The following is a 27,663-nucleotide window of genomic DNA, read 5'->3' as shown; positions in this document are numbered from 1 at the left end:
CATTCTTTTGTAAAGTTCGATCTAAAGACAGGTTACCCAGCAAGCTCATGGTTAAGCAGAACTCCTAGCAGTGTGTAAGGGGCTACAAAGGACCAAAGATCCCTCTTACTAAAATGCTATGCAAATCAGAAGTTTGCCTTCTTAAAACAGAATTTATTTGCGATTATTCAGGTTGGAGTGAGCATAAGAGGTCTCCCAGAATGCATAACTGCTGAATATGCAAATTGCCTCTTTGTTGTCCTTAAAAGCTAAACACACCTCTAGAACCGCTGGAATCCGATATGTCAGCTTGTTAATTGTATTGCTCTGTACAATTAACAAGCTCACACACCATTGCATTCCAGCCATTCTGGAGGTGTTAAAGTCTATCCGAGATAAACTTTTCTCATTGCATAATTGTGTTCCTTTCCTATAGTTTATAGGGCATTCCTCAAGTCAAATATTTTTTTTTGTTTTAATACTCTTAATTCCCTATAAACTAAAAAAAGCCTGAGACAGATGTAGCAAGGGCTTATGGGAGCTCAGTCTGGGCAGAAGGAGGGGGAGGTGTTACTAGCAAGATGTTTTCAGAAGGCAGAGGGGAGGAGGAGAGGGGAGTGAAGTTTTCACAGGCTGAGGGCTGGAGATGCAGAGCAGCTTGCCTGTGTGTAATATGACAAATAGAACATGGCCGCTCTCGTATCACAGGAAGAAATAATCATATGCTGTTGAAGCTGTTTGCAACTAGATTTGCTGTGTAAACTACCTAAACTTTAGATAAGATATATATATATATATATATATATATATATATATATATATATATATATATATATATGTGGATAGATAGATAGATATAGACAAGTTACTTGTTATAGTTAGTTTTTCATCTCGGATCCGCTTTAAGCTTTTGGGGACAACGAAGGTACAATTAGCATATTCAGCAGTGATGAATTGTGAGACACCTCAGAGCTCACTTCAACCTGAATAATTGCAAATACCTTCTGCTTTAAGCAATCCTAGGATGTTTTGGGAATGCTCACTGTGGTCCAATACAAAATGTAGCCCAGGTTAGCAGGATCACATACCGTAAGTTTCATCATTGTTCTTCTGTTGGGTAGAGCCTTAGTCATTTATATCCATTTGTTTAATGTCTGCTGTCATACTTGTTAATGTTGGTATTCATGATTGGGTGGATTCACACCTGAATTTTTATTTATTTTTTTGGTGTAGAAATGCCAAATCCAATTTTTTTTTCTTTTTTCTTTTGCATCCCTCTAATTAAATATACTGTATTTTTTGGACTATAAGAATCGCTTTTTCTCCACCAAAAGAGGGGGTAAAAAGTCACTGCGTCTTAGGCCCCGTTCACACTGCACGCGTTTCCAGCCGCGGTTTGGAAACGCGTGTGGGAGGCCGACACGCACGACATCAGACAGTGCATAGAGTGCACTGTCTGATGTTCACACTGCACGCGTTTCCAGCCGCGGTTTGGAAACGCGTGTGGGAGGCCGACACGCACGACATCAGACAGTGCATAGAGTGCACTGTCTGATGTTCACACTGCATGCGTTCCGGACCTGTGCGGTCCGGGAAGTTGGGAACGCATGCTGCTTGCATTTTTTTTAAAAACGCGTGGCTGTCCCATTCACTTTTCAGCGATGGGATCAGCCACGCAACGCACACAAACGCGGATAACGTGCGTTCGCATGCGTTGCGTTCCGCACACATGGCCATCCGCGTTTGTGATGTGAACGGGGCCTTATAGTCCAAATGCAGGGAGTTCCTGACTTGTGAACACCAGCCAATATGAACCTCCAACCCGCCGCAATGTCATGGACTCCCTGTACTGTGCCCATGCAGAGGAGGACACGGGACAAACGGAGGACACGGGTATACAAAGGGGCATAGAGAAGGACATAAGGGGGACACAAAGGGGCATAGAGAAGGACATAAGGGGGACACAAAGGGGCATAGAGAAGGACACAAGGAGGACAGAGGTGAACACATGGGGGGCACAGGAGGACACAAAGGGGACAGAGGTGAACACATGGGGGGCACAGGAGGACACAAAGGGGACAGAGGAGGACACAGGGAGACAAAAAAAAGGTAAAAGGGGGCATGAGGTACAAAGTGGGCATAACCCACAAGATGCCCTTTCACCATGGATGCACCAGGTTTAGTAGATAATTTTTTCCCCCTGGTTTTTGTCCTCGACACCTAGGTGCGTCTTATAGTCCGAAAAATGCGGTATATATTTTGCAAATATTTAAAAGGATAGTTGTGATGGATATGGAGGCGGCCATATTCATTTCTACCCTTAGGCTCCCTGCAAACTGCATGCGATTCCGATTCTGATTTTTTTAAAATCAGTTTTTACATCCGATTCCGATTTTTAATCATTACTATATGCCGCGTTTTTTCCTTCGTTTTTCTGTTGATTGCATTCAGGGAAAATCGGACTTGCAAATCGGAATTGCAAAATGGATTTGCAGTGTGCAGGGAGCCTTATATTTATCCTTTTAAGCAATACTTGTTGTATGGCAGTCCTGCTGATCTCTCATGCATCAGTAGTGTCTGTCACAACCCTGGAACAAGCATGTGGCTAATCTTGTCAGACTTGAATCAGAAACGCCTGATCTGCATGCTTGCTCCGGGTCTACGGCTAAAAATATTAGAGGTAGAGGATCAGCAGGACAGCCAGGCAATGTGCATTGTTCAAAAGGAAATACATATGTCAGCCTCCATATGTCTCTCACTTTGTGTTCCCTTTAAGTGAAAACCCATACAAACAAAACTCGAACATAATCACTATTTATTATGTATGTTTGGGTCTCAAAGCAATTCATACATTTTTTAAATATATTTTTAGGTTTAAAAATTGCAACTACAACTTCTCTCCAAGAAGCTTTTGACAAGCTGGCTCCCCGTCCTGCGGGTATCATCGACCAGCTCAGCGTGATGCCAAACGCCACCGAACCACTGAAAGTGACCGCCAGCGTCTACATCCCGTCCCACGGACGTCTGGTGTGTGGCCGTGAAGACGGCAGTATAGTCATTGTCCCGGCCACCCAGACGGCCATAGTCCAGTTACTGCAGGGGGAGCACATGCTGCGGAGAGGTAGGCCGGTCACTGTTGTGCGATGTTTGAGTGAGATCTCAGAATACGTGCGTTTGTTGGATGCTTGCTGTATGTACTCAGCTACTGGTTAAAGAGAACTCAAGTATGAGTTTCTGTACAAGAACCTTAGCTCAAGGAGCGGGAAGCCTCTGGATCCTAAGGAGCCTTCCCTCGCTGTCCTCTGCTGCTTTCCGGGACCCTACAGCTAATTGGGGCCGCGCTCCTTTTCTGGCAAAGTAAAGCTCGTGCTTGAAGAGGAACGCAGTCCCAATCAGGTTATCGACAAGCCCTTGTTGTAAATTTTTGAAGAGTCCATGCTGGGCAACATGGTTCTAGAGGACAGCCAGTGAAGCCTCAGGGTCCAGCGGCTTCCCTCTCCTTAGGTAAGTATGTGATCTTGTACCCGAGCTTTGGCACCAATACACTTTAATGCAAACTAGTGGCGGGACAATTTTAATAAATAAAGCATACCACCTGTTCCGCGCCACCTCCCGATTCAATCTGCGCTGCTCCCCGCCGCTTCCCATGGCCCCATTCATCCTCTACGGCCGGCAGAAGAAATCCAAGGTGACCGTGACCTGGAAGCACTTTCCAGGTCACGGCACAGCCCTGATAGGGGGAAAACTGAAATGGGTGAGGTTGTGAGCTGAGGAAGGCAAGGAGTGTTCCTAACATTGGTCTGAGCATCATGGAGTGCTTTTCCAGCAAAGGATGCCCCCTTTCCTCATTAGGCTACCGACAAGCAGCTTGTTGATAGATTAGAGTGGGAACAGCAGAGGCCAGGGGGTCAAACATCGGCACCAGAGGAACACAGAAGCATGTCATACAGCAGAGAAAATGCCTCTGTGTCCTAGGTATATATAATCCACCTCGGGTACATTTAAAAGGGAACTAAGCACCCTTTCTTTCCCTGGAATTTCTCCTGGTTTGTAACAGCTATAGGAGCTGCCATGTCCCCCCCCCCCCTCCTCCTCTTCTCGCCTTCCTTATTTACAGATGTCATAAATGGATGCTATCTTCACACATTCCCTCTAGATAAGCTCTTTGAAGAAATTGTCCTAATTACCCACCCAGTCTGTTGATGAAAAGGTGTTGTTTACTTCCTGCTAATGAGTACAGTAAAACAATTAGCTGCTTGAAATCTCTGGACGGCCCGGACGGGCAGGTCTGCTGAAGTAGGCTACTAAAACCTGTTAGACTGTAAATGTAAAATAAATGGTAAAATGTAAGTTTATTTTAATAAGACATATTGTTGGCATGCATTTTTCATGTGCTATTGAGATTCCTGGGTGCTAAAAATGGTGCTTGGGTACACTTTAAGCAGTGGAGAAGCAAAGTAGAAAAACAATCTCTTGAAAGCTGTCTATACATTTACAAAAATAATGAGTGCCCTTTGAATTGTCTCTTGTCAGGCTGGCCTCCGCACAGGACACTGCGTGGCCACAGAAACAAGGTGACCTGCTTGCTGTATCCCCACCAAGTGTCTTCTCGCTACGACCAGCGCTATCTGATATCTGGAGGGGTGGACTTCTCTGTGATTATGTGGGATATCTTCTCTGGGGAGATGAAACATATCTTCTGCGTGCATGGCGGGGAAATCACCCAGCTACTCGTCCCACCAGACAATTGCAGTGTAAGTATCGCAAAGATTTCTTCCTAATATTAGCCCCCTCAATGCTGATTTTTTATTTTTAAAGAGTAACTGTCGGGCATAAAATCAAAAATCAATTCTCTATTTTTATTTGGTAAATGAGTAATAAGGATGCTAACCAGGCAATCCAAAAGGGAAAATCACTATTACTTTTCTTGTTGATAACAAGAGTTTGCTTTCTTAAAACAGAAAGAATTTGCGATAATTCAGGTTGGAGTGAGCTTGAGATGTCTCCCAGTGCATCACTGCTGAATATATGCAAATTAACCATTGTTTTCTTGTTAATAAATAATTATTCCCCAGTCTAACTGACTCTTATTTGGTATACACAAAATTTGACACGCAAAAAGGAAGTTGCAGGGCATGCTGGGTTGTCCTTTTTTGCTTCTCTATTTCCCCTCAGACTTAACTAATGCAGCCTGATTGGCTGAAGCCTCTTTTCCTCCTGTTTTCCCCTCCCACACCTCTGTTCCTCTCTGATTGGCCAGTATTTCTCATGCTGAGACAATGCACTTTCTATAGTGGAGGGCGGGCAAATCAGGCAGAGGAGAGTAAGGGAGGAAATGACTTCAGGATTGGCTTCAAGATAGACACAGTTAATATGGGAAATGCTAAGAAGGATTTTCTCCTTTTTTACTGTAGAAAAATCACTGAAATCATAATGTGGACAGTGCAATACATAGTAGAATGCAGGAAATTATTCCAGGTACCCATGTTCACGTTATTTATCCTGGTTTCAGAAACTCTTCCTATATCTATATATTGCTGCAGATTGGTATGTATCCCCGGCCACCCACTGAGGATTAGCCTAGGCAGCGTATTATGCAGAATTATGCACTTGCTTGCTATGGCACACCCCAGCTCTGTAGCTGTGATTTGATGGGTAGCTGCCAAGCTGGGGGAGGGTCACATGGCCATGGTAGTCTTGCAGATGGAGGAGTTTGTCATGGGCCTGCGCAGTACGCTCCTGGTGACATCAGTGGGAGGGAGGACGCGGCTGCGCAGGCGCAGTGGTTTTCCGACTTTAAAGTCGGAAATTCCAGAAGTGAACCGGAGGCGGGGCTGGAGCACCGGTGAGTGGCTGCGCGGGCACAGGAAGTCTGCGGGGGACCATTAGAAGCTCCAGGTAAGTTCAACTCTTTTTTCCCCCTACCCCCCTACAGTTTTCCTTTAAGGCCCATAAACTATTTCTACAATTATTTTTCTGATTACCGCAATTTTTTTTGAGTGACAATTTGTGATCTCGCAACATGAGTACAGGCAAGCGGTTACGCAAACGATGTTTGGTGACGTGCGCAGATAACGACCATTGCGGTGAATCAGATCTTTAGGATCCGAGACGACTCCGCACAAAGTGCCACAAAAGCTTGACTTTCCATTTGCGCCTGTTGTGTGACATCGTGTACACCCATCGCCAGGAAGATGGATCAGGGAACGCTCGTCGCTGGGATCCATCTTCCTGCGTAGTCAGGTGAGTATTCAGTTTTTCACTGTAGGCTGTCTGTTTTACACTGGAAGTACTCTTTAAGGCCGGATCCACACTATAAGCGCTTTTGTGAGTGCGTTTGATTAGCGCTTGCTGAGCTGCTTGTTAAAAAATTGCTTCCAATCACTTTTATTAAAATCGCGGTAAAAATCGTCGCGAATGTGTACGTTTTTTGCGTACGCAATCGCTCCAATTTTTACCGCAGTTTTAATGAAAGTGAATTCGAGAGATTTTTTTTTTTAACAAGCAGCTCAGCTAGCGCTAATCAAACGCAAGCACTCACAAAAGCGCTTATAGTGTGGATCCGGCCTAAAGGAAACCTGAAACTATTAAATTAACTTACCTGGGTCTTCTGCCAGCCTCCCTGCAGCTGCCCTGTTCCTGCGCCGTCGTGGAATAATCTTCCGGAATCTGGCCGCGGATGGGTTCTGATTCTGCCAGTCAACGTCCACTGCGCCTGCACGGCCCTGGCCGCGTGCATCATCGTTTGCGCTCCCGTTGTTGGGAGCGTCCCGCGCAGGTGCAGTTTGAGGTCTCTTGTACTGTGCCGGTGTGGAAGAGGACGCGCAGTTGCAGTGACCGTTGACTTGTAAGTCGACAATAATTAAACTTGGCCACACTGGGGGGACTGCAAGATCGTTCCGTGGCAGCGCAGACAGAAGGCCCGGTGTGTGTGTGTGTGTGTGTGTGTGTGTGTATATATATGTATGTATATATATATATATATGTATATGTATATATATATATATATATATATATATATATATATATATATATATATATATATATATATATATATATATATATATATATATATATATATATATATATATATATATATATATATATATATATATATATATATATATATACTAAAAAAAAGTCCCCTGGGGGGTAATTTCCTCGGGAACGGGGAAGCCTTAGGCCTTCCCCTCCCCTGTATCTGCAGGCAATCCAATGCTGGCTCTCCTGAAGTCTACCGCAATCCTGGCTTGACAAGCTCTGACAAGGCTTGATATATTTACCTTCCCTGGCTCCAGCGGGGGCGCTGTTGCGGCTCTCAGCACGGAAATAGGCGGAAATAGACGATCTCTGTCGGGTCCACTCCACTCTACTATGCAGGCGCAGGAGACTTGCGCCTGCGCAGTAGAGCGGGCCGACAGCGATTGGCTATTTCCACCTATCTCCGAGGAGGAGAGCCGATACTGCGTCTGCGCTGGAGCCGGGAAGGTAAATATTTACATCCCCGCTATTCGAAGGGGCACAGCGAGACCACCGTGGGACACAGGACGACGGGGGAAGCCTCGATAGGATCCGGAGGCTTCCCCCACCCGAAATAAGTACCCCCAGGGGAGCTTTTTTTGATTACAGGTTTTCTTTAATAATTTCAGGTTTCATTTAAATAAATAAATAAATAAACCCCATTCCTTTTAGTAACATAGAGGGGTGTCCCATCTCAATCTGTACTTTAGTACATAACCTTCTCTTTCCCCGAGCAGCTCAGCCTTCCTCCCCCCTCTGCCGCGTACCGCATAACATCCATTAATTAGCGACAAACCACGGCTATCTCCTCTGCTTATCCATCACTGAAACCACAGCCCGGCATAATGCAGCCTGCATGATTTCTATTTGATTATCTCAATTATTGCCTATTATAAGGAAAAAATAATTACCCTAAATACCATCTAATTAAAAATAAAAGCTTTAGTTAATTCCTTATTATAGACAGCGTTGCGTCAGCGGGCCCAGCGTCTAACCCCTCTTGTCACTTGTTTTATTATCGTCTCATGCTAATAAAGAAATATAAATGGCATAAAGGGGCCCTTCCGAAATATCACCCGTCACTTCGTAATGCGTCTCGGCGGGCAGCCGGTAATAGGGGGGCCGATGGCAGAACGCGCGTGTCTCTTCCTGTAAGAATCGTGAGCAGGATGAATCTGGCAAAATTTATGAAGTGGAATGCTTAATTACTGTTAGGCTGGATCAATAAGCTGAAAAGCTATTTTTTTTAACACAGATCAATAATATACATTATGTATCATTTAGTCGCTATATAATTTAGAATCTTTTAATTAGACTGTGAAGTATATGGCGAGTGAATATGAAGAGGTATGAAGGACGCGCGTAAAGCACTCTTTGCGCCTAAACTTCTGACGTATCGTCGTCTTAGAAAGCAGATCGTTGTGGTGAAGAAGACGGATAGTTTATGTGGGTATTTGTGACTGTAAGGACCACATACATACAGTACATACATCAGATTTTTGTGAGTCAAGACAATTATCCATGGTTGTTTGGGCAGTAGGCACAGGGCCGCTTTCAGGGCATCACAGGGGGGACTACTGTATGGGGCCCTAGTGAATCTGGGATCCAAAGAGCCACACACGGGCTGCCCATTAACGTGATGAGAGGTGCTGGGAGTTACTTTAGTCAGTTAGTGGTTAAAGGACACAAGGTGACATGATGAGATAGACATGGGTATGTACAGTGCTTAGCACAAAAATAACTAGGCTGTGATCCTTTTTTTTTTCTTTCTCTGCCTGAAAGAGTTAAACATCAGGTATGTAAGTGGCTGACTCGGTCCTGATTCAGACAGGAAGTGACTACAGTGTGACCCTCACTGATAAGAAATTCCAACTATAAAACACTTTTCTAGCAGAAAATGGCTTCTGAGAGCAGGAAAGAGATAAAAAGGGGTCAATAGTTCATAGATTTTAGCTCTGGCATATTTCAATGAATGTGTCATTGAGCAAAAACAATATAACAGTTAAAACTTAAAAAGTAGATTTAAACATAAAATAAAACTGGAATATATTAAAGTCGTTTTTAGGAGAAGGAAGATGGATACAATTGTTTATTTCGTTTATTTTCGCCGAGTGTCCTTTTAAAGTGAACCTGCGACAATTGGGAGAAAAGGATTTTTACTTAGCTGGGTCTCCTTCCTCCTGTAGTTTTGCTCCATTTGCTCCCTCAATACCCTTCCGGTCCAATAAGTTGTACTTCTATGAAGTCCAAACAATCCAGCAGGGCACTGCGTATGCACTGTGAGTAAGTGAAAAGTGAGCAGCAACATCACATGATCTCTCAGAGTGCTCTGAGGCAGAAGGCCATGTGACATCATTGTGAAGTATCATTGGGAGGGTGGGGTTGCATAGCAATATACAGCAATACATAGATCTAGGAAGCATTTCTGATGCTGAAACCAGTGTAACAAACGTAAAAATGGGTATCCTCGATATTGTATTACATTTTACTGTATGTCAGTATGGTTCTTCTTGTTTCTCCCATTCTCAGTTTAGCTGATCTTTGCTGATCACATTTAGTGGGGTAGTTTAGAATATTTCTACCAGTTTTTGGTTTGGCTAGTAAAAAAAAACCTCCTAAGGGCCCGTTCTCACCTGAGCGGGAATCGCACGATTCCCGCTCACGGCAAACCGCTAGCGGTTCTGCAAGAACCGCTACACAATGTAGCGAGTGGCAGTGTTCTCACTGCCGCGGTTGCGGTTAGCGATAACCGCAACCGTGCTGCATGCAGCGGTTTGCCGGCGACGAGCGTTGCACGATTTGCGATCGTGATTAGCGTGCACAGCACGCTACTCGCGATCGCTCCAAAACCGCTGCAGTGTCCAGTGATCTTTCCACGCTAATCGCGGGAAAATCACTCCCGCAAAACGCCGGCGGTAATCGCCGGCGTTCTGCGGTTCTAAGTGTGAACGGGCCCTGAGTGTTTTATAATCTGTGAATCTGAAGTGAGAGTGATAATGGAAGCTGACTTATTTATTTAATTTTAAACAATGCACATTTATACACCGCCTGCAACTTGGAGATATCTAATGGCCCATACTCACGAGGGACTTTTGTCGCCTCAACACGCGGCGCGCGCGTGTTGCGGCGACAGGTCGCCCGTGAGTATGGGCCGTCGCACGCGCGCGCACCCCGAACTGTCGCCCGCCGCTCTTGTCGCCATGCGATTGAAAGTTTCAATCGCATGGCAACAGTCGCCGCTGCACCTCCGCCGCAACTGTCGCTAGTCCGCGTGAGTACGCGGACTAGCGACAGCAACCTCCATAGAGGTAAATGGAGCTTCCGGCGGGGGGAGGAGGAACGTCGGCGACAGCTTCAGTCTCGCCGCTGGTCCCTCTTCCGCGTGTGTACGCGGAGGGACCTGGAGAGAAGCTGTCGCCGGCCTGTCGCTAGCACGCTCACGTGTGCTGGCGACAGGCCACTTCTGCAGCCCGTGAATACGGGCCATAAAGCCTGGTGGTCCTCAGAAAACCCCCCGTTATGGGTGAATTTAGAGACCAAACTGTTAAAAGGCCCACCAAAGCTCTTCCTCATTGCCAGCTGCATAAATCCTAAAACATTTTGCCCACCATACCCCACTATTCAAGCCACAATTAAATCTTGGCAGTATCTATTAAATCACCTACCTTGTCAAATAACAAAACTTCAATTACCAGTACCTCTAGAATGCATCTCCTTTATGATAGATAATATCAACCTACAGCAATGGCACAAAACAGGTTTAACCCACATTCATGATATTATGTCGGACAATAAAATTACCTCCTTTCAAGATATAAAAGAAAAATTGAGTTAACAACTCTGAATTCCATACTTACCTACAAATACGTCACTGTGTACAACACATTAATCACCAACTACCTCTCTGGCCAAAGTCATTCACCAACGCCTTCATTAATGGCTCAATCTCCAAGCAAGGCATTTCCTTCTGTTATAATATGCTTATGTATAACAAATCTAATATAATGACCAAATATATCAACATCTGGTCAGACACTCTACAAACAAAACTAACACTAGATCATTGGCAAAAAGCTCTAGAACAGGTGTGTAAATATTCCAAATGTATATCTCACTGGGAAACCTTACAAAAAATCTTCTCACACTGGCACATTACTCCATCAAAAATGGCTAAATACAACTCAAGCTATTCCGACAAGTGTTGGAGGGAATGCGGAAAAACAGGCACATTAATACACATATTTTGGTCTTGCCCCAAAATCCAAACATTATGGACTTTGATTTTTGAACAAATCTCTCATATCACAGACATAACAATGCCCCAGAATCCATCTCTTGCACTACTACATATAGGCCTCTCAAATGTCCCCAGAGAATTTCGTTTACAAGTCACACATATTCTATGTGCAACAAGACAAGCTATATGCACAAACTGGAAAGAGCCATCCCCACCCACAATAGAGTCCATTATGGGCATAACTGAATTTAATTTTGACTTTAATTAATCTCAAGTACCCCTCAGGTCAGAAACAAGGAACAGTCAGTTACAGTTAATGTTATTGTTATTTCTAATGTTTGTAGCATTTCATATAAGCACAAAATCAAGACTTACTAAGTGCAATAACTCCACATTATCCAAGCTACACGGAACCTTGCATATCACATTGTACTTGTATGTCAGATTTATTGTTCTCAACGCTACTGTATGTAACAAATTTCATGCTCTTTTAATGCAAAAACTCAATAATTTGAAGTAAAAAAACAAACAAACAATGCACATGCTCAGAGGATCGTTCAGAAACGGCCTCATCAGTCTGCCGACAGCGCGTACACACATGCTACTGTCGGCTGAACGATGCGCCCCACATGGTTGCTGAAGTAACGCAGATGTGCGTGTGAAGTCACACGCCACTTATACACCGGCAACCACATGGGGCGCTTGTATGCGGATTGCGGACAGAGCCAGCGGCGAACATGGACAGGTAAAGAATACTGCACAGGGGATAGGGGGTACGTTTCACTTTAGGGAGTGTTGGGCCGACGAGACGGCGCATGTGGCATAACAAGGCTGATTCCCGATCAATTTTCGCATGAATGCCTGCAGTGTATGAGCAGCCAACAGATCTCGCTCTAATCCATACAAACTCTGGCCCTCAGAGCCATTAAATTTAGCCCTCAAGTGGTTTCACTTTGCATTATGTTTGGCCCTCTCTAGACCACCAGGGAAGCTATATTGGAGGTAAAGCCCTAGAATACCAGGGAAGGTAGGGGGAAACCACTAAACTAGGGAACTGTATAGAAGAGGGTGGGGGCCCCTAACACCAGGGAACTGTATTGGGGAGGGAGGGCCACTAGCCACAAGAGAACTGTAACTGTATAGGGGTTGGAGGAGGGCCAATAGACACCAGGGAACTTTATAAGGGAGGAAGGTGGCCAGTAGACATTGAGTTTGGCCCGTGATTAGGTCATAGTGTACAGTCTCGGCCCACTTTGTATTTGAGTTTGACACCCCTGCTGTAATCAGAGAGAGAGAGAGAGAGAGATTAGTCTCTTGGGCGAATCTGCCCATCTTTGCTAGATGTATTTCTACCTTAAGCCATAGGCGCCCTGAACAAACATGCAGATTAGATGTTTCTGACAAGATCAGCTAAATGCTTGTTTTTCACGTTTGTGATACAAACACTACTGATCTCATCAAACGAAAGCAGGCCGCTCCGACCACCCCACCACACACGTGCATTAGGGAGCAGGACACCAGCAGGCCATGGATATGTCCTTTAGAAAGAAGAATCCCGCTACATCGACTGTAGAGTAAAAGTCCAAACACATGGCTGCTTAGTCATAGCTGTGACTAAGGAGCCATGTTTTTGCCTCCGATAGGCGTAAGCTGTAATGCTGTTTGTCCACAGATGCTGCAATAAAAATCTGACTTTTACTCTACAGTCGGTGTAGCGGGATTCTTCTTTCGAATTGACTACTGTATGTCAGATGGTCAACAATACTGCCAGGCAACTTGTTAAAAATGCCTGAGGTGACATGTGACATGATGAGATAGACATGTGTATGTACAATGCCAAGCACACAACAACCTATGCTGTGTTCCTTTTTTTTCCTTTCTCTGCCTGAAAGAGTTAAACATCAGGGACGTAAATGGCAGTTCCTGTCTGTGTCAGGACCGGGTTAGACTACAGTGTGTGACCCTCACTGATAAATTACAACTATAAACCACTTTCCTAGCAGAAAATGGCTTCTGAGAGCAGCAAAGAGACAAAAAGGGTCAATAGTTCATAGATTTTAGCTCGAGCATATTTCAATTGTCATTGGTCAACAACAATAAAACAGTAAAAACTTAAAGAGACTCTGTAACAAATTGTTTATCTTTATTTCTTCTATGCTATAAGTTCCTATGCCTTTTCTAATGTGGTCTGGCTTACTGCAGCTTTTCCTAATTGCACAGTAGCTGTGTTATCTCTGTTATATGATCTAATCTTCTCTCTATAGTCGGCACAGTCAGGCTGAGGCAGTCAGACTGGAATGTGCAGGGCTGCTTGTGATTAGCTAGAAGCTGTACACACCCCCTGCAGGCTCTGTGTGACTAACACACTCTGCTTAGCTGAGCCTATTAGAAGCTGGTTAGTTTGTTTGTAAACACTGCCTAAAACTGGCAATTACAAGCCAGGTTTGCAGCAGAGAATGGCAGAAACAGCACAGAGGGGACCAGGAGCACATAATGAATAGAATGGTATGCTTTTTATTGTAAGAATTTCAGAGTACAGATTCTCTTTAAAAGGTAGGTTTAAATATTAAACTGAAATATCTTAAAAAGTAATTTTTTTTTTTAGGAGGAGGAGGATACATACAATGATTCATTTCATTAGTTTACACTGGGTTGCAAAAGTATTCGGCCCCCTTGAAGTTTCCCACATTTTGTCACATTACTGCCACAAACATGCATCAATGTTATTGGAATTCCACGTGAAAGACCAATACAAAGTAGTGTACATGTGAGAAGTGGATCGAAAATCATACATCATTCCAAACATTTTTTACAAATAAATAACTGCAAAGTGGGGTGTGCGTAATTATTCAGCCCCCTGAGTCAATACTTTGTAGAACCACCTTTTGCTGCAATTACAGCTGCCAGTCTTTTAGGGTATGTCTCTACCAGCTTTGCACATCTAGAGACTGAAATCCTTGCCCATTCTTCGTTTTCACGACCGTTTTTTTGTAATTCACTCCCTGACGCAAGTCAGGAAGTGATCTCTTTGACCCAGAAAAGAATAAATACAATGTATTTACTCTACTCTACATACACGAACGCAATCGCTGCACAAAGCTGTTTTGTAAGCGTTTAGCGCTCTTCCTGTACCTTCCGTTATAGCAAAATCGCCCAAAAAATGATCCAGGCACCGCTTTGCTGAACACACAGCGCACGAACTGCGCTGATATGAACCTTCTCATAGACGTTCATTGCACAAGCATTTTGGGGCGGTTTTAAAATTCGTCTGCGCTTGAAAAACGGCCGAAAACGCCTATAGCGAGAACGAGCCCTCAGAGAGTTCAGCCATTTTAATTCCTCCTCATTTGTGTCTAATCACAAGTTGTAATCTGATCTCTCCTCTGTGTCACATGACTGCCATGGCAGAGATAGCAGATAAGGCCATTTGAAAGCACATGAGGTTAACAATATGTCTGCTTCCATGAATCGGGAAGTAGAAACACTGAAGATTTATTTTAGGATTTGTATCGGCTGTAACAAAGAAATGTTCTTTGTTTAAAGGTTATTATGCTGTTGTGTATCTTTTAGAGCAGAGAGGAGTTCTGAGTGCAGGTCTGCTTTAAATGGAAATTAATGTCAGCCTCCATGTGTGTCTGACCTCGGGTTCAGTTTAACTGTAATTACTGTTGCTGTCACTTGGATAAAGCCCATGTGAGTGTATTCAGATAGATCTTGTTTGTTTGTTTGCTCCTTTGTAACTGAGCCTTCTGCTGCTGTCCTTTCTCCAGACTCGTGTGCAGCACTGCATCTGCTCGGTTGCCAGCGATCACTCTGTCGGTCTTTTAAGTATCCGAGAAAGAAAATGCATCATGCTGGCCTCGCGCCACCTCTTTCCCATTCAAGTCATCAAGTGGAGACCATCGGACGATTATCTGGTGGTTGGCTGTTCAGACGGCTCTGTCTACGTCTGGCAGATGGATACCGGTAAGCGCTCAGATTCTGCTAAGAGTACCTGTCCTGTAAATGTACACTGTTAGTGGAGTGTGTTTTTGAGCAAGGCTGTGTTTACCATTAGGCACTTCAGGGCTGGCGCCATGGGTGGGACACAAGAAGCAGACAGGGGAGGGCATCGTCTAACGTGCATTATTTTTGCACTTGTGCTAATTACAATTTTTGTTTATTTAGGATTTGAGCCTTTTTTTTTTGTTTCTTTACGTACCATGTTTCCAATGGTGAGCTCTGGTGTGACTCTCGGTGGTTGCACGCAGCTTCAGAGATTCCAAAGGTGAGAGAGACCAGGAGCCCAATGGGGCAAGATAGTTTTTAAAGAATGGTGATAACAAATTAGAGCTGTATTATACTCCCAAATCACGAAGAACCCCGCAGGGTTGTGGAGTCTGAGTCAAGGAGACGGGGATTTTTGGGTACCTGGAGTCTGAGTCGGTGGTTTCACAAACTGAGGAGTCAGAGTCTTATGAATTTTGTACCAGAAAGATAAGGGCAGCAGCAGTATCAAATAAATCATAAAAGCTCATAAATATTGACTGTAATGAAGACAAGTGGCTACCTGACCCGCCCAGCCCCCCGGATCAGGTAGCATAGTTTTTTTTTTTTTTTTTAATTATAAATCCCCACCTCGGGCTCTCTTTAATGACACTGTTGGAGGTGCCCTGGAATTTTTATGACTATGGTGTGCTAGGTAGGAGTGATTTCATCTTACCTCCTTCGAAGAACAAACCACATTTGGTAGAAATAATATTTATTTTTGTTAACAAGACAATGCGTTTCACTGGTTCTGGCCTGCTTCCTCAGGCCAATACAAAGTGCCTCCCGCAACACAGACACAGAATGTCGAGATTCAGCATGAATCAGACTTTAATCAAAAAGCTCCAAAACAGACAGCGTGTTTCACAGACTTTCACCCGCTTCTTAAGGCCATTAACCACTTGCCGACCGCCCCCAGCCGCTGGGCGGCGGCAAAGACTGGGCCTAAACGACCGCAATACACCCATCGGCGGAGGCGGCGGCAGGCGTGGTTATGCGGCGATCGCGTCATTCATGACGCGATCAGCCGCTGGTGACTGCCTCCGCCCCCCTCGCACTGTAACCCGCCGGCCGTTCGCAAGCGCCGGCGGGTTACTAGCTGCCCGATATTTTTACACATACCCATGCTGAGTGGAAGAAATATCTCTGTAAATAGACAATTGTGTGTAAAAACACCCTAAAACACATTATACTACTTCTCCTGAGTACGGCAATACTACATGTGTGGCACTTTTTTGCAGCCTAACTGCGCTAAGGGGCCCAAAGTACAATGAGCATCTTTAGGCTTTACAGGGGTGCTTACAATTAGGCACCCCCCAAAATGCCAGGACAGTGAACACACCCCACAAATGACCCCATTTTGGAAAGTAGACACTTCAAGGTATTCAGAGAGGAGCATAGTGAGTTTGTGGCAGATTTCATTTTTTTTTTTTGTCGCAAGTTAGAAGAAATGGAAACTTTTTTTTATTTATTTATTTTTTTTTTTGTCACAAAGTGTCATTTTCCGCTAACTTGTGACAAAAAATAAAATCTTCTATGAACTCACTATGCCTCTCAGTGAATACTTTGGAATAACTTCTTTCCAAAATGGGATCATTTGGGGGGTATTTATACTATCCTGGAATTTTAGCCCCTCATGAAACCTGACAGGTGCGCAGAAAAGTCAGAGATGCTTGAAAATGGGAAAATTCACTTTTGGCACCATAGTTTGTAAACGCTATAACTTTTACCCAATCCAATAAATATACACTCAATGGTTTTTTGTTTTATCAAAGACATGTAGCAGAATAACTTTCGCGCTCAAATGTATAGGAAATTTTACTTTATTTGAAAAATGTCAGCACAGAAAGTTAGTCATTTTTTGACAAAATTCATGTCTTTTTTGATGAATATAATAAAAAGTAAAACTCGCAGCAGCAATCAAATAACACCAAAAGAAAGCTGTATTGGGCTTAGTGCACACCAGAGCGGTTCTGCTGCGGTTTGCGATCCGCTTCCGGGTGCGGATCCGCTAGGGTAATGTATTTCAATGGGCTGGTGCACACCAGAGCGGGAGGAGTTTTGCAGAAACGCATACTCACGGGCTGCTGCAGATTTTGGATTGTGGATGCGTTTCTGCCTTAATGTTAAGTATAGGAAAAACGCAAACCGCTCTGAAAAACGGCACTTCAGAGCGGTTTGCCAGGCGTTTTTTGTTACAGTAGCTGTTCAGTAACAGCTTTACTGTAACAATACATGAAATCTACTACACCAAAACCGCTTCACAAAACCGCAAAATGCTAGCTGAAACGCTACAGAAAAAGAAGAAAAAGCGTTTCAAAATCTGCTAGCATTTTGCGGATCTGCTAGCGGTTTTTGGTGTGCACCAGGCCTAAGTGACAAGAAAAGGAGGTAAAATTCATTTAGATGTTTCCAATAGAGTTTTCAGTTTTTATCTCTTTTCACTCATCAACCACTTTTTACTTTGAATAAGTGGGGTTGGGGGAAAGTGGGAAGGAGTGATTGGGCCAAGGGCTGATTGCGATCACCCTCCACAGTACAGATGCTGCTGGCACTATTGCCCTTCCCATTGGCAGGAACATCATCAGTTAATACCTTTAAACAGCTAGCACTTAGTGTTGGGCGAACATCTAGATGTTCGGGTTCGGGCCGAACAGGCCGAACATGGCCGCGATGTTCGGGTGTTCGACCCGAACTCCGAACATAATGGAAGTCAATGGGGACCCGAACTTTTGTGGTTTGTAAAGCCTCCTTACATGCTACATACCCCAAATTTACAGGGTATGTGCACCTTGGGAGTGGGTACAAGAGGAAAAAAAAATTAGCAAAAAGAGCTTATAGTTTTTGAGAAAATCGATTTTAAAGTTTCAAAGGGAAAACTGTCTTTTAAATGCGGGAAATGTCTGTTTTCTTTGCACAGGTAACATGTTTTTTGTCGGCATGCAGTCATAAATGTAATACATATAAGAGGTTCCAGGAAAAGGGACCGGTAACGCTAACCCAGCAGCAGCACACGTGATGGAACAGGAGGAGGGTGGCGCAGGAGGAGAAGAAGGCCACGCTTTGTGAGACACAACAACCCCGGCCTTGCATGAGGGCAAGAAGCGTGCGGATAGCATGCTTTGTACCGCCATGCAGTCATAAATGTAATAAAGATAAGTGGTTCAATAAACAGGGACCACGCGGCAACGCTAACCCAGCAGCAGCAGACGTGATGGAACAGGAGCAGGCGCAGGAGGAGAAGGCCACGCTTTGTGAGACACAACAACCCAGGCCTTGCATGAGGGCAAGAAGCGTGCGGATAGCATGCTTTGTACCGCCATGCAGTCATAAATGTAATAAAGATAAGTGGTTCAATAAACAGGGACCACGCGGCAACGCTAACCCAGCAGCAGCAGACGTGATGGAACAGGAGCAGGCGCAGGAGGAGAAGGCCACGCTTTGTGAGACACAACAACCCAGGCCTTGCATGTGGACAAAAAGCGTGCGGATATAGCAGCAATGCTTTTTGCCGCCATGCAGTCATAAATGTAATACAGATGAGAGGTTCAATAAACAGGGCCCGGAAACGCAACACCATCCCAGATGTTCATTGGTCATGTTACTTGGTTGGGGTCCTGGAGTGTTGCGTAGTCATTTCCAATCCAGGATTGATTCATTTTAATTTGAGTCAGACGGTCTGCATTTTCTGTAGAGAGGCGGATACGCCGATCTGTGACGATGCCTCCGGCAGCACTGAAACAGCGTTCCGACATAACGCTGGCTGCCGGGCAAGCCAGCACCTCTATTGCGTACATTGCCAGTTCGTGCCAGGTGTCTAGCTTCGATACCCAATAGTTGAAGGGTGCAGATGGATGGTTCGACACAGCTACGCCATCTGACATGTAGTCCTTGACCATCTTCTCCAGGCGATCGGTGTTGGAGGTGGATCTGCACGCTTGCTGTTCAGTGGGCTGCGGCTGCATGGGTGTCAGAAAATTTTCCCACTCCAAGGACACTGCCGATACCATTCCCTTTTGGGTACTAGCTGCGGCTTGCGTTGTTTGCTGCCCTCCTGGTCGTCCTGGGTTTGCGGAAGTCAGTCTGTCTGCGTACAACTGGCTAGAGGAGGGGGAGGATGTCAATCTCCTCTCTAAAGTCTCCACAAGGGCCTGCTGGTATTCTTCCATTTTGACCTGTCTGACTCTTTCTTCAAGCAGTTTTGGAACATTGTGTTTGTACCGTGGATCCAGAAGGGTATAAACCCAGTAATTGGTGTTGTCCAGAATGCGGACAATGCGTGGGTCACGTTCAATGCAGTCTAGCATGAATTGAGCCATGTGTGCCAGAGTCCTACCAGAATCCTCATCATCCTCTTGTGAGCGTTGTGATAGTTGTTGTGATGCATCATAGTCGTCACCTTCCTCCTGGTCTGCTTCTGCTGACCATTCGCGTTGAATTGTGGAAGTCCAACGTGCACCGCTCTGGCCCTCGTCAGTGGTGGCATGAAATTCCTGCTCCAACTCCAGCTGTTCCTCCTCCTCTTCTTCGTCATAGCTGCTGGGGCCAGCGTTCCCTGAGGCGGATGGCCTGATGTTGGTACCATCACGCTGATCGTTTTCTCCTTCAGATTCCCCCAGTTGCATCATGACAGCTGTTTCCTTGATTTTTAACATCGACCTCTTCAGTAAACACAGCAGTGGTATGGTAATGCTGACTGAAGAGTTGTCACTGCTCACAAGCAACGTGGATTGCTCAAAATTTTGGAGGACTTGGCAGAGGTCCAACATGTTGGCCCAATCGGATCCACAGAAGCTTGGCAGCTGGCCGGATGCGCCTCGGTACTGCGCCGTCATGTACTGGACCACTGCACTCTTCTGCTCGCAAAAGCGGGCTAGCATGTGCAGCGTAGAATTCCAGCGCGTAGGGACATCACACAGCAAGCGATGGTGGGGGAGATTGAAGCGCTCCTGCATCTTGGCGAGTGCCCCCGAAGCAGTACTGGAATTTCTACAATGTTTGGACACTCGACGCACCTTCAACAGCAGATCGGGCACGCCTGGGTATGTCCTCAGGAACCGCTGAACTACTAGGTTCATCACGTGCGCCAGGCAAGGGATGTGTGTCAGCTTAGCCAACCTTAAAGCGCGAATGAGATTACTCCCATTATCACACACAACCATGCCCGGTTTCAGGTCCAGCGGTGCCAGCCACAAATCCGTCTGTTCCTTTATTCCCCTCCAAATTTCCTCCCCTGTGTGCTGCTTATCCCCAAGGCAGATTAGCTTCAGCAACGCTTGCTGACGCATGCCAACAGCTGTGCTGCACTGCTTCCACGATCCTACTGCTGCTGGGTTAGCGTTTCCGGATGAGGTACAGCTTTGAGATGCGTTGGAGGAGAAGGAGTCAGAGAGGTAGGTGCTGCTGTTATCCCTTTGGAGGGACGGCGGTGCAGCTGTTTGTGGCGTGGGCAACACCCGTGCCGTAGCAGGTGAGGAATCGCTGCCAGGCTCCACAAGGTTCACCCAGTGCGCGGTAAGGGAGATGTATCGACCCTGGCCGAACGCACTCGTCCAGGTGTCAGTGGTGAGGTGAACCTTGCAGGCAACGGCATTCTTCAAGCTTCGGGTTATTTTGCTGACCACGTGCTCATGCAACTCAGGCACTGCAGAGCGTGCAAAGTGGTAGCGGCTGGGAACCACGTAACGTGGGATGGCCACTGACATCATGCCCTTGAAGCTGTTTGTCTCCACCAATCGATATGGCAGCATTTCGCAGGCCAGAAGCTTGGCTATGCTGGCTGTTACTGCCACGGCCCGGGGGTCATTTGCTGGCAATTTCCTCTTGCGCTCAAACATCTCCGACACAGACAACTGAACCGTAGCGCTGCACACGGAAGGGCTGTTGGTTGTTGTGTTTGATGAACACTGGGAGACCTCAAGAGCACTACTCCGGAAAGTGACAGTGTCAGCGTCGTCTGATGTTTGTGAATGTTGTGAACCACGCAATGGCTGGGCTACTGCTGCTGCTGAGGCGGGTCTGGTGAACCCAAGGGAGGCAGTGTTGTTTCTGGTACCCTGTCCTGACGCGTTTGCCCAAAGAGTGGGATGTTTGGATAGCATGTGACGGCTCATGCTGGTGGTGGAGAGGTTGTTAATATTTTTCCCCCTGCTCAGGCGGGTCTTGCACACCTTGCAAATCGCCATGGTAACATCCTCAGTGCAGTCTTCAAAGAAAGCCCAGACTTTGGAGCACCTGCCTCCTTGCTGGCGATTTCTGTTTGCTCCTCTTTTGCCTCTCACTTGAACTTCCACGCTTGTGGTGCCTGAAATTGCGCGCCGCCTACCTTGTGGCACAAGGCGAACTCGTGCAGCAGTGTGTTCTTCAACAGACTCATCTGTGCTGCTGCTACGACGGCGATGTTCTCGTTCACAAACAAAATCTGGGTCTCTGTCCACATTGTCCATACCCTCCTCTTCCATCTCCTCAAACTCGTCATATGTCATTGTGGGCCACCGCCGTGGAGTAGAGCTCCCCACAACAACCTCTGCGCAGCACACTCCAACGTCGTCTTCCAGATCTTGTCGGCCGACCTCCTGCAATTGCAACCCCTCCTGCCCAAATTGCTCTGGGATTTGGGTTTCCGAGTCCTCTTCGGACTCGCCTTGTATTTCAGTGCGCGGTGCATTTCCCACAGTTAACGGTTGTGAATCCAGGCACAACATTTCTGGCTGTTCCTCCATTGACCTTTGAAAGGTGGAAGTTTGTTGGGCTGGGAATAGCTCCTGCGAATACCCCATTGTGTCCTGAGGTAATTCATCGGACTGGTTATCTGGCAGTTGTGTGCGTGGTGTCGCTGCCGGTTGTGTCAGCTTTGTGCCCACTGGCTCCTTGTAACTGGCTGAGGACTCGGACCTCGTGCGTGATGTGCTGGTGCTGCTTAACCCACTGCTGGACGCTTGAGAGGTCATCCAAGTAATTATCTGGTCCTGTTCTTTTGGATTTGTGAGGGTTGTTGTCCTGGACAACATGGGCGGTATTGAGTGGGTTTTCTTGGGTGCTCCCCTGTGGCCTGTACGTGAACCGTCAGGGGAAACACGTCTTCCCTTGCCCCTCCCTCTTTCACCGGATTTCTTCCTCATTTCACTTATCCTTACAGTACACGCTGACTGGCAGCAGTACAGTGGCAGTACAGAAATGCTATACAGTACCACTATTCCCAGCAGCGACACAGAGCACAATGCTATACAGTGACGGGTGAGCGGTGTACCACTATTCCCAGCAGCGACACAGAGCACAATGCTATACAGTGACGGGTGAGCGGTGTACCACTATTCCCAGCAGCGACACAGAGCACAATGCTATACAGTGACGGGTGAGCGGTGTACCACTATTCCCAGCAGCGACACAGAGCACAATGCTATACAGTGACGGGTGAGCGGTGTACCACTATTCCCAGCAGCGACACAGAGCACAATGCTATACAGTGACAGGTGAGCGGTGTACCACTATTCCCAGCAGCGACACAGAGCACAATGCTATACAGTGGCGAACGAGCGGTGTACCACTATTCCCAGCAGACACAGAACAGTACACAGAATGCTATATAGTGTGGCTGAACGAGCGGTGTACCACTATTCCCAGCAGACACAGAACAGTACACAGAATGCTATATAGTGTGGCTGAACGAGCGGTGTACTACTGTTCCCAGCAGACACAGAACAGTACACAGAATGCTATATAGTGTGGCTGAACGAGCGGTGTACTACTGTTCCCAGCAGACACAGAACAGTACACAGAATGCTATATAGTGTGGCTGAACGAGCGGTGTACTACTGTTCCCAGCAGACACAGAACAGTACACAGAATGCTATATAGTGTGGCTGAACGAGCGGTGTACCACTGTTCCCAGCAGACACAGAACAGTACACAGAATGCTATATAGTGTGGCTGAACGAGCGGTGTACCACTATTCCCAGCAGACACAGAACAGTACACAGAATGCTATATAGTGTGGCTGAACGAGCGGTGTACCACTATTCCCAGCAGACACAGAACAGTACACAGAATGCTATATAGTGTGGCTGAACGAGCGGTGTACTACTGTTCCCAGCAGACACAGAACAGTACACAGAATGCTATATAGTGTGGCTGAACGAGCGGTGTACTACTGTTCCCAGCAGACACAGAACAGTACACAGAATGCTATATAGTGTGGCTGAACGAGCGGTGTACTACTGTTCCCAGCAGACACAGAACAGTACACAGAATGCTATATAGTGTGGCTGAACGAGCGGTGTACTACTGTTCCCAGCAGACACAGAACAGTACACAGAATGCTATATAGTGTGGCTGAACGAGCGGTGTACTACTGTTCCCAGCAGACACAGAACAGTACACAGAATGCTATATAGTGTGGCTGAACGAGCGGTGTACCACTGTTCCCAGCAGACACAGAACAGTACACAGAATGCTATATAGTGTGGCTGAACGAGCGGTGTATTACTGTTCCCAGCAGTGACACACAATGACTGGGGGGGACCCTGGCTAGCGTGGCTGGAGCGCGAACTACCCTGCCTGCCTACCCAAAGCTAAACCCACAGACAAATGGCGGAGATATGACGTGGTTCGGGTATTTATTTACCCGAACCACGTGACAGTTCGGCCAATCAGAGCGCGTTCGGGTCCGAACCACGTGACCCGTTCGGCCAATCACAGCGCTAGCCGAACGTTCGGGGAACGTTCGGCCATGCGCTCTTAGTTCGGCCATATGGCCGAACGGTTTGGCCGAGCACCGTCAGGTGTTCGGCCGAACTCGAACATCACCCGAACAGGGTGATGTTCTGCAGAACCCGAACAGTGGCGAACACTGTTCGCCCAACACTACTAGCACTTATATCGTCTTAGCACTTACAGTACAGAGTTTGGACACACCTTCTCATTCAAAGAGTTTTCTTTATTTTCGTGACTATGAACATTGTAGATTCACAATGAAGGCATCCATACTATGAATTAACACATGTGGCAGTATAGTACATAACCAAAATTGTGAAACAACAGAAAATATGTCATATTCTAGGTTCTTCAATGTAGCCACCTTTTGCTTTGATTACTGCTTTGCACAGTTTTGGCATTCTCTTGATGAGCTTCAAGAGGTAGTCACCTGAAATGGTTTTCACTTCACAGGTGTGCCCTGTCAGGTTTAATAAGTGGGATTTCTTGCCTTATAAATGGGTTTGGGACCATCAGTTGCGTTGTGGAGAAGTCAGGTGGACACAAAGCTGATAGTCCTGTTAGAATTTGTATTATGGCAAGAAAAAAGCCGCTAAGTAAAGAAAAACGAGTGGCTATCATTACTTAAAGAAATAAAGGTCAGTCAGAAAAATTGGGAAAGCTTTGAAAGTGTCCTCAAGTGCCGTCTCAAAAACCATCAAACGCTACAAAGAATCTGGCTCACATGCGGACCGACACACACACACACACTAACCGAGAGTTGTACCAGGGAAATAAATGATAAACACTAGGTCCGTATGGACAGGCCCTATCGGTACATAGGTATACAAGCGTATCACTTGCTCAAATTTAAAATCATAAATAGATAGATCTGAGATCACATAGTTCTGTGACTCCTCAAATGGGGTACTGCTATGTAAATGCAGTGCACACTGCTAGGTATGGAGGTCCTTGCTGATCTCCCACACTTCCTGTTTGTCTTGTCAGAGTGTAGTGTAGCTATTCCACACAATATTTTACCTCAGACCCCACTGACACTGAATGTAATGCACTCCGACAGAACTCTTCAAAAATGAGGGGGAATTAGTAGCCCAAATTGAGAGCTGTCAGTAGGTAACAACGCATTAGTTCAGTATTGCAAATAGGAGGTATATACAAGGAGGTGGTTAGTGCTCTATAATACAAGTGCTGCAATATGGTTCTCTGACATGTTTCACCTCACGGCTTTTTCAAAGAGATGCTATACATATTTACAGTAGAAAAGTGTAACAAAATATATACAGAGTGCGCCCCCCACCAGCAGTATAACCCCCAGCAAATGCCTCAGTCAGAGCTGTGGTGCCGCGTTCGGCATGAAATTAAATACTGGGAGGAAAGAGAAGGTACGCCCACTTGGGCGTGAGTGGACGGTATCTGTATACCTGTTCCAGGGTATATCCAGCACACACTGCGTACAGGGTTGTGGTATACGTGTGTCCCGTTACCTGTATGGGCACATAGCGCGGGAGGATGGAATGGCGCGAAGTCGGCGTCACTGCCGGTGACGTCCCTTCCGGATCTCCGGCTCGTTACTTCCTATTTATCAAGCGTTGGTATGGTAACCAGACGCTTGCTACACGGGGCCACTAGGCTGTTGAGTACGCATGTTGGCATGGTAACGGCGGCCATTTTAGATGTATGTTTACATCTGCGTAAAAGCCAGATGTATGTAGTATGGAGTAACTACTCGTAAGGGTCATCCTAATGATTCTTATACAATCAAAAGATAATGCCATACATATCAACAGGAAACGGTCGGACCCCCTACATATTCAATTGGACACACTATATATTAAACATCACAGCGATAGCTATATTACATATTGATACTGTACAGATACATTAGCCAAGCCAATAAGTATCAGGATGAAGATGAGGATAAAAAGTACCCCAAAGGAGCAGATCCCAACTAGGATAAATAGGGAAGGACCTTGGAATCATTATCAAACTGCAGCAGTATATATATCTCTCCCATATACATCAGGCTCACTCCAGGTGGCAGACCCTATACAACTAAGTGGTGTTATCTACACCTATGTTATAAAGGTCATGTGGCTAACAATGTCCCATATCTATAGGTGTCTGGTCCTCCAATCTCCCAGACCAGACCCCATTACAACTGTATATGTATATCCCACCACATATGACCACGAAATTGTGTCATAGAAAACATGCTAGGTTGAAGTCTTCGTTTAGACCATAGGGTGCAATTGTATTCATAGAAAGATCCATTGGGACTCAACTTGTGTTAGTTTCTTATCAAGGTTCCCTCCTCTTACATGCTTTCGCCATTGTTGTATACCCCAAAAAGATATATCAAATCTGGAATGTGGGTGTACCTGATTCATATGTCTAGAGATAGGGGTATCGTTCTTATGTTTTGCGGACCGCCCCAGGAAAGGAAGACCAAGAGTCACCTCTGCTGCGGAGGATAAGTTCATCCGAGTCACCAGCCTCAGAAATCGCAGGTTAGCAGCAGCTCAGATTAGAGACCAGGTCAATGCCACACAGAGTTCTAGCAGCAGACACATCTCTAGAACAACTATTAAGAGGAGACTGTATGAATCAGGCCTTCATGGTAAAATATCTGCTAGGAAACCACTGCTAAGGACAGGCAACAAGCAGAAGAGACTTGTTTGGGCTAAAGAACACAAGGAATGGACATTAGACCAGTGGAAATCTGTGCTTTGGTCTGATGAGTCCACATTTGAGATATTTGGTTCCAACCACCATGTCTTTGTGCGACGCAGAAAAGGTGAACAGATGGACTCTACATGCCTGGTTCCCACCGTGAAGCATGGAGGAGGAGGAGTGATGGTGTGGGGGTGCTTTGCTGGTGACACGGATGGGGATTTATTAAAAATTGAAGGCATACTGAACCAGCATGGCTACCACAGCATCTTGCAGCGGCATGCTATTCCATCTGGTTTGCGTTTAGTTGGACCATCATTTATTTTTCAACAGGACCATGACCCCAAACACACCTCCAGGCTGTGTAAGGGCTATTTGACCAGGAAGGAGAGTGATTGGGTGCTGCGCCAGATGACCTGGCCTCCACAGTCACCAGACCTGAACCCAATCGAGATGGTTTGGGGTGAGCTGGACCGCAGAGTGAAGGCAAAAGAGCCAACAAGTGCTAAGCATCTCTGGGAACTCCTTCAAGACTGTTGGAAGACAATTTCAGGTGACTATTTATTATTTATTTATTGTATTTATAAAGCGCCTACCTATTACGCAGCGCTGGACAATAAATAGGGACTACCTCTTGAAGCTCATTAAGAGAATTCCAAGAATGTGCAAAGCAGTAATCAAAGGAAAAGGTGGCTACTTTGAAGAACCTAGAATATGACATATCTTCACTTGTTTCATACTTTTTGGTTATGTACGATACTTCCACATGTGTTAATTCATAGTTTGGATGCCTTCAGTGTGAATCTACAATGTTCATAGTCCTGAAAATAATGAAAACTCTTTGAATGAGAAGGTTTGTCCAAAGTTTTGGTCTGTACTATGTATACTATGTATATGTATGCGTATATATATATATCTCCTCTATGATAAGAGACAAGTGTCCGTGCTGCGGACACCTGTGTCTATGTAGCGTTGTTTGTGCTGCAAGGCCGACCCAGAGACAGGGGGACGGGGCCAGG

General features: G+C 45.8%; 1 protein-coding gene across 4 annotated transcripts in view; it reads left to right on the top strand.

Moving 5' to 3' along the window:
- Window positions 1-27,663, top strand: part of WDR7 (WD repeat domain 7) — a 516,060-nt gene that overhangs the window by 74,058 nt on the left and 414,339 nt on the right. For all 4 annotated transcript variants that reach the window (XM_068251301.1, XM_068251300.1, XM_068251299.1 and 1 more), the window contains 3 exons: window positions 2,852-3,100; window positions 4,513-4,733; window positions 15,007-15,202. In XM_068251301.1, coding sequence (XP_068107402.1) covers window positions 2,852-3,100; window positions 4,513-4,733; window positions 15,007-15,202 — 666 coding nt within the window. The remainder of the gene's footprint in view (window positions 1-2,851; window positions 3,101-4,512; window positions 4,734-15,006; window positions 15,203-27,663) is intronic.

The sequence above is a fragment of the Hyperolius riggenbachi genome, chromosome 1 (genome assembly GCF_040937935.1).
Source record: "Hyperolius riggenbachi isolate aHypRig1 chromosome 1, aHypRig1.pri, whole genome shotgun sequence".
NCBI classification, from domain to species: Eukaryota; Metazoa; Chordata; class Amphibia; order Anura; family Hyperoliidae; genus Hyperolius; species Hyperolius riggenbachi.
Note: the sequence above shows the minus strand (reverse complement) of the source record. Positions and strands in the feature narration are given on the sequence as shown.